Source organism: Microtus oregoni, unplaced genomic scaffold (assembly GCF_018167655.1).
Source record: "Microtus oregoni isolate MIOR12 unplaced genomic scaffold, Mior012 000006F_ref0000085, whole genome shotgun sequence".
NCBI classification, from domain to species: Eukaryota; Metazoa; Chordata; class Mammalia; order Rodentia; family Cricetidae; genus Microtus; species Microtus oregoni.
Window position 1 is genome coordinate 8,962,087 of NW_024543065.1, and position 16,676 is coordinate 8,978,762.

Below are 16,676 nucleotides of genomic sequence, written 5' to 3' on the forward strand. Positions count from 1 at the left end.
GTTCTTATCTGAAGACGGGACCTAAGTGCCCAGGTGGAAACTCAGCCTTAAAATGCCATATTACCTTTGTTAAAGGAGCAGTGGGAAGAAAGAGCAGGAGGGAGGTAAGAGAGTGGGGGGATGGAAGGAGAGGTGAGCAAGCTGCAAATAACAAATTAAGACAAGTTAGGACTTGAAACTGAGCAGTGGATCCACAATTCCAATATAAGAAAATAGAACAGAATAAACTTTGTCATGGCTCAAAAATGTCACTCTTCCAGGGGTTAGAGGCACAAGCAAGACTTTATTTCAGAAGGAAGCTAGGGAGAACTTGGTTTTAAGTGATAAACTCTGGAGGAATATGTTGACAAAGCCCAGGGGGTTCAACATCACCTCTCAGAGCTCTGGGGATTTCTCAGACCTGACAGCCACCAGGTGTGAGGGACTCGCTGAGCGCCTTCCCCCAGCCAGGGTTCTCTAGGCTGAAGCACTGGCTTTTCTTTTAAGGCATTGAATTTAAGACTTAACTGGGGATTTAATCGACTACTAAGGAATGTCCATTGAGGTAACTTTCTGATCTTGACTAGGGTGTTAAGGGACCAGGGGGCCTTGTCTTTCTAAGGTAGATTCTCCAGTTATCCTGTTCCATCCAGGGAGCACAACAACAGGCCTTAATCCGCTGTAACTCAGATGGAGTGTGAGCCTTTAAAAGGGCTAGAGTGGAATTCAGTATTAATGTGGAATCTTCCTAGTAGCGTGACCTTGGGCAAGTTATTTAATCATGCTTAGTTTCATTTTATTCATTTATAAATGGAGATTAAAAACACTTACTTCAAACAGTGGAATACATTAATTAAGAGATTGCCCTGAGGCTGAGGTACATAATAAGGGCAATGCTCAAAGGCTACAGTTGATATATATATATTTTTTTTGCATTTTACATTCAAGAAACATTAAATATAAATAATTGATTCTGTTCCCTTTTTAGATAAGGATGTTAACAACGTTTCCATTCTGGTGAGATAATCTGTTCTCATTTTATTATTTTTAAAGATTTATTTTATTTTTTAGTTGTGTGTGTGTGTGTAGATATAAGCAAGTGTGAGGGCAGGGGCTTATGGAATCCAGAAGATGGGGCTGGCTGCTCCGGGACTAGAGTTAGAGGTGGTTGTGCGTCATGTGATATGGGTGCTGGGAACCAAACTTTGGTCCTCTACAAGATCAGTATGGACTGTTAACCACTGAGCCCTCTTTCCAGCCCCTCATTTATAACTTCTAACTGATAGGCTACTTTATGTTAAACTCTACAGTAAACACTCATTGGTACTGTGATATAGGTCAGCTGACCATTTTCTTTTATAATTTCAGTGGTTGATTCTCACAGCCTTATAATTATTTTCTTCTTGTACTTTCGTCTGTACTTATTTGCAAATTAGGTTTTTTTTTTAAATTTTCAACTCATCAGCAGTTGTGTATGCAGAAGCGGGTATTAACTGGAGTATTTGTAATTTACATGAAAAATAAAATGGTATGTTTTTAATTGCCATATATTGAATGCTATGGGAGACAAAGCTTAGATTGTCTGTATCATGATCTCTGGAAGTCCTAACTTCTGAAAACCTCCTAACTTGCTGGTCTTTAGCTATATCCTGTACCTGTGTACGAACTGCTTTCTCAGAGGACACACTCAACTCAGTCATTTATCCCAGCCACTCAAGGTGCTATTTTAGGCCTTAGGGCTTCAAAGTTTTTGTTCAATTAGAGCAGCTGTCCATAGGGTAGGCTCCAGGGGAAAGTTCAAAATGAAGGCAGTCACAGAAGGAAGGGTCCCTGAGTGTCCAGAATTGACATAAGAAGATGATTGGTGTGAGTTTATTTTTATTTTTAAAAGGAAGAAATAGAAAAGGAGAGAATATGGGGTGGGGATGATAAAAAGGAGCAAAAGAGGAGAGAAACTTTGTCAAACAATGTTTGTTTGTTTGTCAAATAAGCTAAAATTTCAAATAATTTAAGAGTATTACTCCAGTTACCACAATATTCTGAAGTTTAGGGAAAGAAACGATTGACAGCTGATGTATAAAGGCATTGAGAGAAAGCAAGATTTCCAAACTAGTAATAGCATACCATACTCCATACCTAGCAATAATAAATGTTTGAAGTCTTCACTGGGTATGAACAAATAGCAGGCCAAGCATAAATGAGACATTAAGCCTGGTTTTAATTGGTTTTAAACCTGGCTTTTGTTTCTGCTACGCAATTTGAGGCAAATTATGTCATGTTTTTTCATTTGGGATGAAGGGATATTAATACACTTCTCACACTTAGTTTAAAATGATTAAAAGACAATCAGCCTAGAATTCAACACAGGCATTGCTTAGAATTGCTATATGAAGCAGTACGTTTCTGAGTGATGCTGGGAGGCTCTTTAGTGATGTCTGGTTAACCAGCTTCATGTGTTTGCTTATGGAGTAGACAATGACTGTGCTTTGACCTTAGGGTGTTGAGAAGGACACTGTAGTAAATGGGCTCTTGTGTTGGCATTCAATTAGATAACCACACAGTTGTATGTCTAATACATCATCTCTTAACTAAGAGTAAGTGGCAAACCTGTTTGTTTATAAGGCTGATTAACCGGTGACCAGTTTTCAGGGATGCATTGTATACAGAACTTAATCAAATCAAATTTGGATTGATGGCCAACAGCTGTGAAGTCGGCATAATAAAATGCCCTGCTTGAGGAAACACCTGTTCAGAGGACATCTTAGTATACATAACATGGTGACACATTATGGGATTTCTAAATTCTTTCTTTTGAAAATAACATACCGTTGTTGAATTTTGGCCATCTATATTTCTCAAACTTGCATTTGTTTGTTAGAATTATTTGAGATTTCAGAACTTGTAAAATGTCCTTCCCATAGTGAGAAAGATTAAAGTTTAGCAAATGGCCTAACATGCATACAAGAAGACAGGCAAAACTGATATTCTAAAGTACTCCCTAAGATTTAAGTGAGAAAATCTGGTCTGCCTTTACCCCCAGATACCCTAACTATGATACCTGGCTATTAAATCAGCAAAAGTCATGTGCTATCTGAATGTTGATCACTCATTTTTCTTAATCATGGTTTCCAAATCCCCTGGTCTAGACACAACACAGATGCTCAGAATTAATTCAGCTCACAAACAAATGCCCTGTATCACAATAACAGAACAAACCAAAGAAGGATTTATTATTTACTCAGAAAATAAGAAACCTCATTAACTATCTAAACTGTTATCTATACAAGAGGACAATTAGAAAATATAGACCTCCAAAGTACAATAGCCCTGCTTCTTTGGAGCATCACTCCGCATTCACAGCCTTGCTACCCTCCCTCGTGCTCTCTGTGTTTTGAGATTTCATCAGATTGAATTTCTAGTTCTTTTCTTTGCCTTTGGTTTAATAAATGGATTGTTGGTCTGGAGGTTTGAGGCCCCCAAGTCTCTGGGCTTCTGTTGTCTTTTCCTCTCATCCTCCCTCTGAACTAATTACCTCTCTGAATTGTTTCATAAGATTTTGATGAAGAACACAGATGACTTTCCCAGTAAAGTAAGGACAAAGCATTGTGCAGAAATTAAAAAAAAATCAGCTAATATGCTTCAAGGATGAGTCCCTTGCTCAGGACTAAGGACAAGTATTCTTGGAGATTGATAGAGAAATGGTCACTATACATGATTAGAGATGGCCACCATTCCCCTTTTCTACTTCTACCCTCTTCTTTCAGAAAGCCACTACAGGGCCTTGCATGCTGTTTTAAGGAACAGACAGAGAAGAAGCACACTCATAAGAGGCACAGTTGGTCTCAGAGCTACTGTCGTGCCCATAGTATTGATGGTGGGTTTCTAAGCATCTGCCATAACTGGTTTGGAACCCGAGTGAACTAGCAGCAGCCAGAGGCTACTGGCTCAACCTCAGCTATCCTATGATTACCTTATTAGAAAAGTGGCTACTTGCAAGGTGCAGGGGAGGGATTTTCCTTTATCTCTAGCTGGAGAAGATGCACTCCGTGAACGTGTGAGAAGAACCACAGGGAATGGAAACCTTAGTAATAGCACTCCCAGGCCCTTGCCTATAAGGCTCCCAAACACAAAATGAGGACCTTGGTACATTGTCACGGTTTGGAGTGTGTGGTCTGTCCACACAGGGAGGCTCAGGCGAAGAGGTATGCTGGCAAAGGGAGTTCACAATGGATAGAGTAACAGCAAGTGTGCTATTCTTAGTTACCCTCTAGTTCTTTCCATGTGAACTGAGTGTTCCCTCCCGTCGTGAAACAGATTTGGCTCCGGTTTGATGACAATTTTCCTCATTGTTCGTGTCCCCGACGAGAGATGCACTTCCAGACGGCCCTTGTTGAGGAATATGGCATAATAGGCCTGCAGGGAAAAATGGGTATTGAGGATTAAGCAGGAGTTGTATATGTGACAGATGGAATAATTGATGTTCTGTTCCAACCACAGAGAAGCCAAAGGAGGATGTCAGGTCCCACTCTAACATTCTGCCTCCGTCACTTGGACTAGGCTTTCTCACTGAACCCGGAGCTAGGCTGGCATCCATCAAACCCCGGCGAATATCCTGTTGTTCTGCCTCCTCTAGGGCTGTGTTATATCTAGTCACATATAGCCACAACTCACTGCTTTTATAGATTCAAGGGATTTGAGTTCACGTCCTCCTGCTTGCACAGCAGATGTTCTTACCCGTTAAGCCATCTCTTTAGCATCTCAATATTTACTTAAACAGAGTTGATAAGGATATAAAAATGTCTTTTTAAAAATCCATTACTATTTTACTTCTTGGGTAAGGGAGCAGGTAGATACAGTAATATCAATTGTCTGACAAGTTTCTAATGCTCAACCTAACAGCTCTGCTTACCGCTGTCCTAACTTTCAGGAACTGTCAGGAATCAAAGGGTGTCAACAAAATCATTTTCCTTTTTACTCCCAAGTGGGCCGCTTGTTTCTAGAAATGAGTTCTGACTCAATCTCGTGGCATTTGAGTGCTTAGACTTTAATTTGTCTCCAAGCTGGTGGAATAGATCACTGCCACAAACATGCAACTTGTCTCCCACATTTAGAAAGAAGGAAGACAATTTTCCAACAAAAAAACATGCCTGTTTTCTTCTTGTCAGTGTTACCAAGGCAACCAGTATGGTGTTGATATCTGATTATGAACTCCAGGGAGACTGGATGCAATCCTTGTATCCAAAGCATCCAAAGCTGATATTAAAGGCACTGCCTTTCCTGTGTAGTACCAGGGCAGCTGCTACACAGTGACCGTTCTGTGCTCCGTGAGTAACTGATGGTGTTTAACATGTTTTCTTTCTATCAGCATTACCATCCCTTCAATAATTCACTAGGTTATCCATGCAGCTACGTGTCCCATATACAATGTGCTGCAGACTGTCCCTCATCATCCCTCAGTGGGATCACCACAAGCTACCTACTCAAAAACTACTCTAACTGATTGTTTGATACCAAAAGCACATGTAGGACAACAAAACCACATATAACCTTCTGGATATTTCAACTGTTAGCTTTCACAAATAAAATGTGTCCATTTGGACAGCACTGATTCAAGCCCATTTGAATAATTTAACACTGTTTCCTTTATAAGATAACAAATATTAAAAGATTTTAAAAGCTAGATATTCATTCTCATTAAATGTTCAGGGCATTAAAATTTCATTTCTGATGTGCTTTGATTTCATACTTAACATCTTTGTATGTTAATTGTCTTAATGGGAACACACTCTATTTTAAAAATTTGCCTGAAATCTGGTGATTTAATCCATTTATTCAGTGCTAAGAAATTTGGAGCTGGCAGGTGTTTAATTATTGGCAGTGGCGAAGGGGATGTGATGAAAATTTCAGAATGTTTGGTTTGGTGCTCAATATAATTTGAGTATCATTTGCAAAAACGAGAAAGGAATTTGATTTTTCAGAATTAGAAGATGAAGATTTGGTGGCACTCTTCTTTATACCTTCTCAATGATCATTCCTCTCAGTGAGAAGATAAGTATTACTTTTCTTCCTCAATGTGGCAAGAAAAATATTTTAAAAACTTTTTAAAATTTTTAAATTATGTTTGTAGGTGTGTATCTGTGCCTAAGTTTGTGCATGTGAGTTCAGAAGCATGTCTAAGGAGAAGAGGGCAGCCGGCCCTCTGGAGCAGGAGTTACAAGTGGTTTTGAGCCATCCTTTGGGTCTTCTGCAGGAACAGCAGGCATTATTAACCCTTGTGCCATTTCTCCAGCCCCTCGAGAAAGTTTCATTAGAGCTGGTGTGGTCCTCACAATGAAAATGCTAAAAGGCATGCTTATGCTTTCTTGTCAAATCAACTGTAATCTACCATGCAATTGAAAAGGCTAGAATTTCATATCCATTGAGCTTCTTACTGATCTGACAAAGATTGCCGTGCTTGGACGACTTGGATTAACCCTTCACTGTATCCCTGAATTCCGATTATACAGATGGTGGTGTCAAGCATCCTAGAGCTGCTGCTTGACAAAGATCACCATGCTTGGATGACTTGGACTGACCCTTCACTGCCGTTGCTGGAAGTGGCTACACAACTCTTCCATGTCTTTGACAGATCTAATGTTTGAACTCCTTGCTGTTGAAGGCAACTCACCGAAGGCTAGAACTGGGACAGTGTAACAATTCTTGTGAAAGCTGATGTTAAGAATAAAACTTAGGATGATTCCCTGGGAGGATGAGCTGTATAAGAAATTGAGTCTTCTATAGAAAATATTACATACGTGGTAACAATGAGCATGAGCTATTGGATCTGAAACACATCATTTAAAAAGAAAATCTTAGGGAAATTTTAGAAGCTGACAAACTATGACTGAATCATTAAGTTTTGGGGTTTTGCCTCAAAATACATGGAACTAGTATAAACAAAGAAAACCTTGATTACAAAGTGAATGACAGGCCTTGGTACCCTCCTCAAGGTAAAGGAAACAGTGTTAGGAATCTTGATTTTTTTTTTACCTCCTTTTTTGTAAAGGTAAAAAGGGTTCCTTTAAACTTCAGGGAATTGGCTTGATTCCACCTCTCACAGGTAAAGGACCCAAGGCAAATACTATGAATCAGCAGCCAGTTTTCCCCACCTCCATGGCCTATGAAACAATTCTAAACTAGCTACAAACATGCAGTCTTTGCACCAGCAAATTACAGCTTCATTGGAGCCTGCCTTGTTTTCTGGGTTACAAAAAAAGGTTTTACAAACTCTCTTCTTTAATCTCAGGACAGAGCTTAAGTTCACAAACAAAAAAGGGAGAGATGACCCAACCATATCTGATGGGGATGGCAGAAGTCATAAAGCCAGCACAGCTATTTGACAAAGATCCAGCAAAGCTGAGCCACATGAGGGCCGCCATACCACCACTGGTTTTCATCTCAACCTGTGGCATACTTGGGAGACTTTTAATATTTGTACATTTTGGGAATATTGGATTGATGGAAATATTATTATAAATCATTTATGCCTTCTCCCAGGAATGTTATTTCTAAACTTCCCCAGGACAGTCCTGAACATACTATTTCCCCCCTACCCTGTTTTAGGGAGATATCCTTATCTACTTGAAGGTCTTCCTTATGCCTTGGAGGTTGTGACATACATAAAGAGGCTATGAGACATTTTTGAAACATCTGTCACTGTACTTACTCAAGAACAAAATAATCAAAACAAAGTAAACTTAAAAAGGTCAAGAAGATTCAGTGGGCTAGAGGAGTTGGCCCCAGTTCAGATCACAAGCCTCTTCCCACTGTACACCCAGGCAATTACATCGCATAGACAGCAATAAAGTTATACTGGCTGAAGCGACCTCTGTCCTACACAGAGGCTTATACTGATGGGCAAAAAATGATGTAGAAAGATGGTATTTTATATTCTGTAACAATATAAAATATAGACATTGTATTATGACAGAATTTGAACAATAACTGCACCAGCTTTGACCAGAGGATATTTCTTGGGCACTCTGACCATTAAGAGCTAATAATACATTTCTTGGGAAGTGGCAGCAAGCCCGGATGACTTGAAGATTGTTTTGGTCAAATTTTCCTAGCCACAGAAGCAACTAGTGTGAGAACAACATTTCATATCCCCCTAGATTCTTAAAAATTGTGTTATGGGGTTAATGAGTAAAAATAATAACCCTGTTTATCAATGATGTCAAAACTTGAGGGAAAATGATTGGAAAAAATGATAACTCTGTTCTGTCATAGTTTATTAGTGATGACTGAAAGATAAGCAAAGGGAAATGAAACACATGTCCCAAATCAAAAATGATATGTTTGGGAACATATGATCTATGTTTTGGAACAACATATCCCTACTTACTAAATTCTGTATAAATAAAGAAGCACTCTGGCTGCTAGTGAGTCAGACTGCAAGATTCTCCAGATCATCATGGCTTGGCTTATATCCTTCCTTTACCAGCTCTTTATACCCTCTGCTGAGACCTGTCCAGCATTGGGGATGGCTCCTGGCACTGATCCATCCATCTTCCTGCTTTCCCACCTCAGAGGTACCACTACTACGTGATTTATTATCCCAGGGTTTTAAAAATTATTTTCAAAGACTTACATATTTATTTGTAAATAATATACTCAGTACTTCATACAGAAACCTATGCAAGTGATGTCAGAATGTGTTCTGCATCTTCTTTGCTACTTAGTTCTCATCTATCTATTTTGTCTTGTCAAATTGTAATTTATCCCTTGCTACTCCTGATTTCTAGACCATTAAGCCAAAATACTAGTTTACTGGTCTCTTTTCCAGTTGATAAATATTTGGGACCTTTTTCATTTATGTACTATAAATAAGAACTAATCATTTGGTTTTTTTAATACTTATCTCATTGTGCACACTTGCCATTGTTCAGGTCTGTGCATGGGGTGAAAAGGCTGGCTTGTAGAATTCACACGTGGTCTACCATATAGAACGGATTCAATGCAGTCACTAAAGCTCTGTATCAATTTCCTCTGTCCATAGCAGTAAGAACTGCCTTTAACAAAGGCCTTGCCAGCACTTGGTCATATTATACTTCATAATGTTTTACCATTCCAATGGATATAAAATCTAGTGTGGATTGAAAATGCATTTTTCTGACACCACAAAGCTGAATATTTAATTATTATTATTATTATTATTATTATTATTATTATTATTGTTTTTTTTCATCCATCGTGCTTTCTCTCCAGTGGAATGTCTGGTCAGAGCTGTTCATTACTGAATATGTTTCACTTGCTTCTTGCTTTCTGAAAGTTGCTTCATATTGTGCTTACTAGATTTTCTGAGGTTATATTAACAATACCTTTTCAGATAGATGCTTGCATTTTATGCTTTTTGATGAATGGAGAGTTTTAATATTAATGTGGTTGAATTTACAGCCTTGTTTTGTTTACTAAATTTCTTCCAGGAGATATCTATCTATCTATCTATCTATCTATCTATCTATCTATCATCTATCTATCTGCAATTTAGAGCTATCTAATCTATATCTCCCTCTTTATAATATATATGTATGTGTATGTGTATTTAGAGAGAGAAGAGAGGGGGATTTCTTTCTTTGCAGCCCTGGCTGTACTGGAACTCATGATATAGATCAGGCTGACTCCAAACTCATGAAGATCTGCCTGCTTCTGCCTCCTGAGTGCTAGAATTAAAGGTGTTTGCCACCATGCTGGTCTATTTTCTGTTAAAACTTTTAAACCTATTGGGAACTCACCAAGTCCAGCTGGCCTGGGTCTGAAAAAGCATGGGATAAAACCGGAATCGCTGAACATAGTGGACAATGAGGACTGCTGAGAAGTCAAGAACAATGGCAATGGGTTTTGATCCTACTGCACGTACTGGCTTTGTGGGAGCCTAGGATGTTTGGATGCTCACCTTACTAGACCTGGATGGAGGTGGGTGGTCCTTGGACTTCCCACAGGTCAGGGAACCCTGACTGCTCTTCGGGCTGATGAGGGAGGGGGAGTTGATTGGAGGAGGGGGAGGGAAATGGGAGGCGGTGGCCGGGAGGAGGCAGATTTTTTTTCTTTTTTTTTGGTTTTTCGAGACAGGGTTTCTCTGTGGCTTTGGAGCCTGTCCTGGAACTAGCTCTGTAGACCAGGCTGGTCTCGAACTCACAGAGATCCGCCTACCTCTGCCTCCCGAGTGCTGGGATTAAAGGCGTGCGCCACCATCGCCCGCCGGTTGTGGAGGCAGAAATTTTTAATAAATAAAAAAAATAAAATAAAATAGCAAGATAGGTCAAAAAAATTTTAAACTTACTTTTCTTTCCATAATTACAGTTTTATTTTCTGGGAACTTATTTTTCACTTTGTTATGAAGTAGAAATTGTTTTATTCTTTCCTGTATATAAACCAACAACCCTGGACTCATTCACCGAATGCCTACTGTTTTGTTAATGATCGGAGAGGCCACCTATTGGTAAATGTCCTTGTATTTATGCTTGGACATATCCAGTCTTCTCTCTTCTATTCTACCAGGACAGAATTTTCCAGGAATGAAAACATTACTAGAGTCTAAATCTCTGACGTAGATGGAGCAAGACCCTGCTACAGCGGTTCTACCACCATATTCTTCCATTTCAGGTGTTTTTGTGGGTTTTTATTTTTGCTATAATTAAAAAAATGCCTCAATTTGCAAGAAAGACAAGATGGTATACCGAAATTAAATCTCTGTACATCGTATTATGGAGAATTGACCTATTTTTAATGAGTTTTTCCCTGCTAACAAGATGAATATGTGCACTCATTAAGGATGACTTCAATGGCTTTCAATAAACTTTACAGTTTCCTCATCTATGTTAACTTGCTGTGTTTGTTTTCAAAGCACACAATTCTTCTTTCTGTCTAGCTAATTTTTCTTTTGTTGCTGTAGCAGAGAGATTGACGCCTAGGAAATAGCCTTCTTTTTCTAAGTCCTGATTATTTATTTATTTATTTATTTATTTAATTTAATTTATTTATTAAAGATTTCTGCCTTTTCCCCACCACTGCCTCCCATTTCCCTCCCCCTTCCCCGATCAAGTCCCCCTCCCTCATCAGCCCATCTAAGTCCTGATTTTATAGCACATTGCATGTCTGTGATGCTCTTCCATCAGGAGCACTAATCATTATTGTTTTACAGATAGAATATTTCTTCCTCTTAGTTTACTAAGTGTTTTTTTTTAATTATGAAGGCTGTTAAATTTTGCCTAATGTTTTCTTAAATCTATTGTGACAGTTTTATGATTCTTTTTTAATTTTTGAAATATTAGATTATACTGGTTTCCTTAAGAATTCTATTTAAGAATTTATTCATTTTGTGAACATGTTTGTGGGCATGTGGGGACACATAACTGCCATCGTATGAGGCATGAAGCCAAAATCAGAGGACAACTTGTGGGAACCAGTCTCTCCCACCATGTGGGCCCTAAGAATCAAACTCATGCAGTGCATCAGGCAGAAAAGACCTTAACCCACTGGACCATCTCACCAGCCTCTCCACGCATTCTTGACATTCTCAAGGCCATATAGTGCTTGCTCCGCTTACCTAATCTTTTGTTGTAGGTTTAATTATGTTTTAGCGAAAGAAATTAAGATTCTATTGTCTACTAATGATCACTCAAGATTAAAATTGAACAATTTAAAAGGCCTGGGAGATGACAGCTCAGTTGGCAAAGCACTTGCTTTGCAAACGTGAAGACTTCAGTTCAATCCCTAGAATCCATGCTATAAAAAGGAATCCAGGTGCAGCTGCACATGCCTGTAATTCCAGAACTAGGGAGGTGGATACAGGAAGATGTTTGGGGCTTGCTGGCCAGACATCCTAACCTACCTGGTGAGTTATAGGCCAGTGTGAGGCTGTCTCACACATATGTACATGACATGCCCCTATGCACATATATGTACCTGTACCTACAAACACATACACACATACAAGCATCTAATAAGAATGACATCATCTCACTTGTAAAGGTGTTTTCATATTCAAAGATATATTTGCACAACAATTTACTTATTTGCTTTACATTTGATTATATCTGACTTGGTATGAATCTTCTCACTGAGAATGACCAGTCCTGGTTTTACCAAGATTACAGTCAAAATAAGTGATTCAACTCTAAAATATAAAACCAATGTAATGGTATTAATCAAGACAGGCATTTTATCAACTGACCATCTCAACCAAACATCTCCCCACCTCCTAAAGGTACTCCTAAAGTGAGGGGAAAGCCTCTTATGAATGAGTGGTGAAGGTACCTGTCCAGTTTGCCTCCGTTTCCTCCTGGGTGGTATTGGTGTTCCTCCACTTCCCAAGAGAATGATTCCAGACTCATTCTTCGTACTGAAGGACAGATTGATTTCTGTCCCGACATCAATGGGCACAGGGGCAAGCTCCACAAAACCAGGCTTGGGAAAGCTAACTGTATAAACATTCTGTGGGAAAAACAAAGAGAAATCATTAGAGATAAGGGACTAAATTCTCCACGCCACCTCCATTTTCAATACTTTCAACATGATTATAAAAATAGTGTAATTTTAGGGAACATGAAAATCTATAGTCCCTTTGAGAGCTTAAGAGCCATTGAAGAAATAATACTGTTAATTTTTTGAACAGTTCAGCTTTAAAGGTAAAAAGTATGACTTCTGTTTAAATATTTAATACTTGACATAAAATGTGGAAGGATATTGATAGACAACATGTTTTTTTTGTCTTAAATCTACATTGCTGTCTTTCTTAAATCTCTTGGCTATGAAATATCAGTTAATATTTTGTGCTGTAAAGTTTTGTATGACCATGGCTTATATTTACATTCTTCCTCAGGATGAGCCCATGGGAGAGTGGTCATTAATATCAAGAGTACAAATAGTTCTAGAATAATTTCTAGAGATATATCCTAATTATTAAAAATAGATAAATCCAATATTGCATGTTTGTTTTTTCAAAATATTATCAGTGTTTTGCTGCTAGCCATGGAATTCATAAGCTCGTGCTTCAGAGACTGACTGAGTACAAAGGGGAGAAAATGACTCATCTCTCAAAATCATGCAGAAAGCAGGGAATCATCTAGAATTCATCTATTCCTTCGCCCTATCTTTCACAACCTTGTCCTCTCCTTCATTCTTTTCATGTTTAGACTGAATCACCTCTTTACGTTCTCTTAGACTTTGCTTTGCTTCTAAATTATGTGTGTGTGTGGGGGGGGGCTAGGGTGGGGGAAGTGAGCACATGTCCACAGAGGCCAAGGACTTAAGATCTACCTCAGGAGAGAGTTAGAGGCAGTTGTGAGGCATCTTCTGTGGGAGCCATAGGCAATCAGTTCCTCTGCAAGAGCAGTACGGGTCCTTAACCACTGAGCTTTCTCTCCAGTCCTGCAGCATCATTTTTCAAATATGTAAGGTTTTTTGCCAGTAAATAAATATAGTTCATCATCTCTTTCTTTCTTTCTTTCTTTCTTTCTTTCTTTCTTTCTTTCTTTCTTTTTTTCCCTGGGTAACAGCCCTAGCTGTCCTAGAACTCACTCTGTAGACCAGGTTGGCCTTGAACTCACAGAGATCCACCTACCTCTGACTCCCTAGTGCTGGGATTGAAGGCATGTGCCACCACTGCCAGGTTTATCACTGCTTTTAATAGCTGGAGGAATTCTACCATCTAAAAGTGCTCACATTTATTCTAGCAAGACCATTCCATTTGACATTTAAGGTACCCAAAATACTCATTTTTAAAAGTCTCTGATATTTTGGAGGAAAGGCAAAAAATCTTTTCATGTGGGCTACCCCCCATCCCTGCACCCTTGCACCCCTGCACAGGGTTTCAAGTCCAGCAAAATGGCATAGCCATTGAAAGAAAATGAGTAATCTACTTTCTATTCTGATTTTCAAATTTCACAATTTTAGATGTTTCAGATAAAACTAATTTGCGGACTTTTCAGTATTTATCCATTTCAAATTTCTGCCTCTTATTTTAGGCAAATAATTTTCTATTCTGGAATGCCTTTACATAAGAATCTTTACATAGGATGCCTTTATATTGTGCCACAGGCTGTTCATTGCTCTGGACAGCTTTTCACTCCCAAGCATATAGCTTTTGAGTGCATATGAGAGTTAGACGTTGAAGGTTTTAACTCTATGCAAGGTTTCCTTAAGAAGACAGTGTGGACCCTTAGAGTATTCGTGCTTTCTGTATTTCTCCTTAGACTTGGAGTGGGAGTCTATGACCATTTCACAGAGAGCCTGCAGCTATGAACAATGAAGACCCAGACAGGTCTGTCCCAATCTTGCAGTCTCACAGCCAGAAGGCAAATCCACTCTTTTCTCTATTTCCCTGTCCCTTCTTCATTTCATTGAAGTCCACTGGAGTGATTCAAAATTATTTGAATTGAAGAAAGCAGCAAAAATGAACAGTTACATCAGAATAGGTAATTAAAAATTAGTGTTTGATAGAGTCAACATTTTCTTATTTTAAAATCTCATTACTATAGAATTTTCATAAAATTCTTGTTAGTAATTTATGGTAATTTTTAGCTTGATTATAGATGTTATAAGAGGGGAAAGTGATGCTCTGAGTCTTTCTCACATTGACTGGCCAGAGCTGAAGAGCCACTACTGAGCACACATTCCCCCGGCTGCACTAACAACAAAGAAGAGATTCTGAGATACAAGAGAATTTCACATTCATGTCACATGAATCTTTGCAGAGTAGGACAAAACACAACATCCAACTTCAAGGCTGTAGATCAGATGCTGTGCACTGGTGAGGTGATGGATGGTGTTACTGTTTATGTAAACTGTGGACAAGACATTGCACATTGGTGAGGTCATGGGTGGTGTTACCATCTGTGTAAACTGTGGACAAGATGCTGTGCACTAGTGAGGCTGTGGATGGTGGTACCATCTGTATTAACTGTGGACAAGATGCTGCGCACTGATGAGGTCGTGGGTGGTGTTACTATCTGTGTAAACTGTGGACAAGACGCTGCACATTGGTGAGATGCTGGATGGTGGTACCATTATGTAAACTGTAGACAAGATGCTGTGCACCGGTGAGGTGGTGGGTGGGGTTATCATCTGTGTAAACTGTGGACAAGATGTTGCACACTGGTGAGAATGATGGATAGTGGTACTGTCTGTGTAAACTATTAACATATTCTAGATAAAGGTAACCAAGCTGTATAATGTGCAAATGTAAAATGAATTTAGAAAAGATAACAAAAATGAGAAGAAATGTTATTAAAAAGGAACCAACCAGAAGAGCAATTCCTATTAAGATACCTGCTATGTACTCAAGTACTACAGGACGTGGAAAGTGGGATACATTTTGACTCTGTATAATACCATTTCTATCACAGTAACTTATAGGATGTTTCTGTCTTACTCTGTCCTCTATGCATGACTAAGAAAAGATCAGAACAAATCTGAACCATACTAACAAAGGAACAATCCTGGCAAAAGCACTCACATTAAATAAGTGAAATATGACCCAAATATGTTATAGAACCTTTAGAAATTAACCAACCTCCAGTGAACAGCCTTTGGTAACACCAACATAATCGGGGCTACTGAGTATATTGTACGGAGTCCTTGAAATTTCAATGTCTTTGAGGCAGCCGGAATACTTCTTCACGTTTACTTCTGGCCTATTGAGTGGTCAAATGGAGAATCAAAGCAACACCGTTAGACTAATGGCCGTGTAGTTGTCGAGCACTGGAAGGGAGCCATGTGGAACACACACACATGCGCACACACACACACACACATGCGCACACACACACATGCACACACACATGCGCACACACACATGCGCACACACATGCGCACACACATGCGCACGCACACACGCGCACATGCACACACACATGCACACACACATGCACACACACATGCACACACACATGCACACACACATGCACACACACACACATGCACACACACACACACACAGAAGCAAGGACATGCCCATCAAAGTGCACACGCACACACTTGCACATCACAAACTGTGCTTTCTGTTATGTGGAAGTTGGCTGACTGGATGTTGACATCAGTCTGTACACAGAGTTCTGATATCTTTTTCTTCTAAGAGCAGCTTCCCTCACAGCGTTTCAACACGAGGCCCAGAAGTCAACTGACTTATTAATGCTTCATGTGCATAATGAAATAAGTGCTTGTTGTTTCCATGACAGAGCAGATAATTGTGTGGGCAGAATAATTCAATTATTTATAAAAAGCTCTCTAAAATCTCGTTCAAAATGTAAGAAAAATATTTGGAAATGTTTATTTGAAACATTCCTGAAGCTAGAAAGAAGTGTGTAGGTGTATGCATGTGTGCACATACGTGAGGATGTGTGTGACAGAATGTGTGTGAGTGTGTATATGTGTGTGTGTGTACATGTACCTGTGCATGGGTATGTATGTGAGTGTGAATATGTATGTGCATGTGTGTGTGCCATAACAAAATAAGGCGACATAATGCAAAGTAGTCAGCTCTTCTAATTTGGTTCATGCCTTCTACCCCCAAACCACATTTAAATGCTGGCTTTCTGCTCACTACTTCTAATGACACATCAAGGATGCTAATAGATTACAAAATAAGAAATTAATTCCTTGCCTTCGACTCCTACATGCTGCTCTGATTTATTACTTGATATTGACTAAGTGATCTG

The 16,676-nt window shown here is 39.2% G+C and overlaps 1 protein-coding gene across 3 annotated transcripts in view; it reads right to left on the reverse strand.

Annotated features, from left to right (window-relative positions):
• Window positions 1-16,676, reverse strand: part of Lama2 (laminin subunit alpha 2) — a 583,059-nt gene that overhangs the window by 20,980 nt on the left and 545,403 nt on the right. For all 3 annotated transcript variants that reach the window (XM_041653904.1, XM_041653903.1, XM_041653905.1), the window contains 3 exons: window positions 15,533-15,653; window positions 12,277-12,453; window positions 4,244-4,392 (listed from right to left, as the gene is read on the reverse strand). In XM_041653904.1, the coding sequence (XP_041509838.1) occupies window positions 4,244-4,392; window positions 12,277-12,453; window positions 15,533-15,653 (447 nt within the window). The remainder of the gene's footprint in view (window positions 1-4,243; window positions 4,393-12,276; window positions 12,454-15,532; window positions 15,654-16,676) is intronic.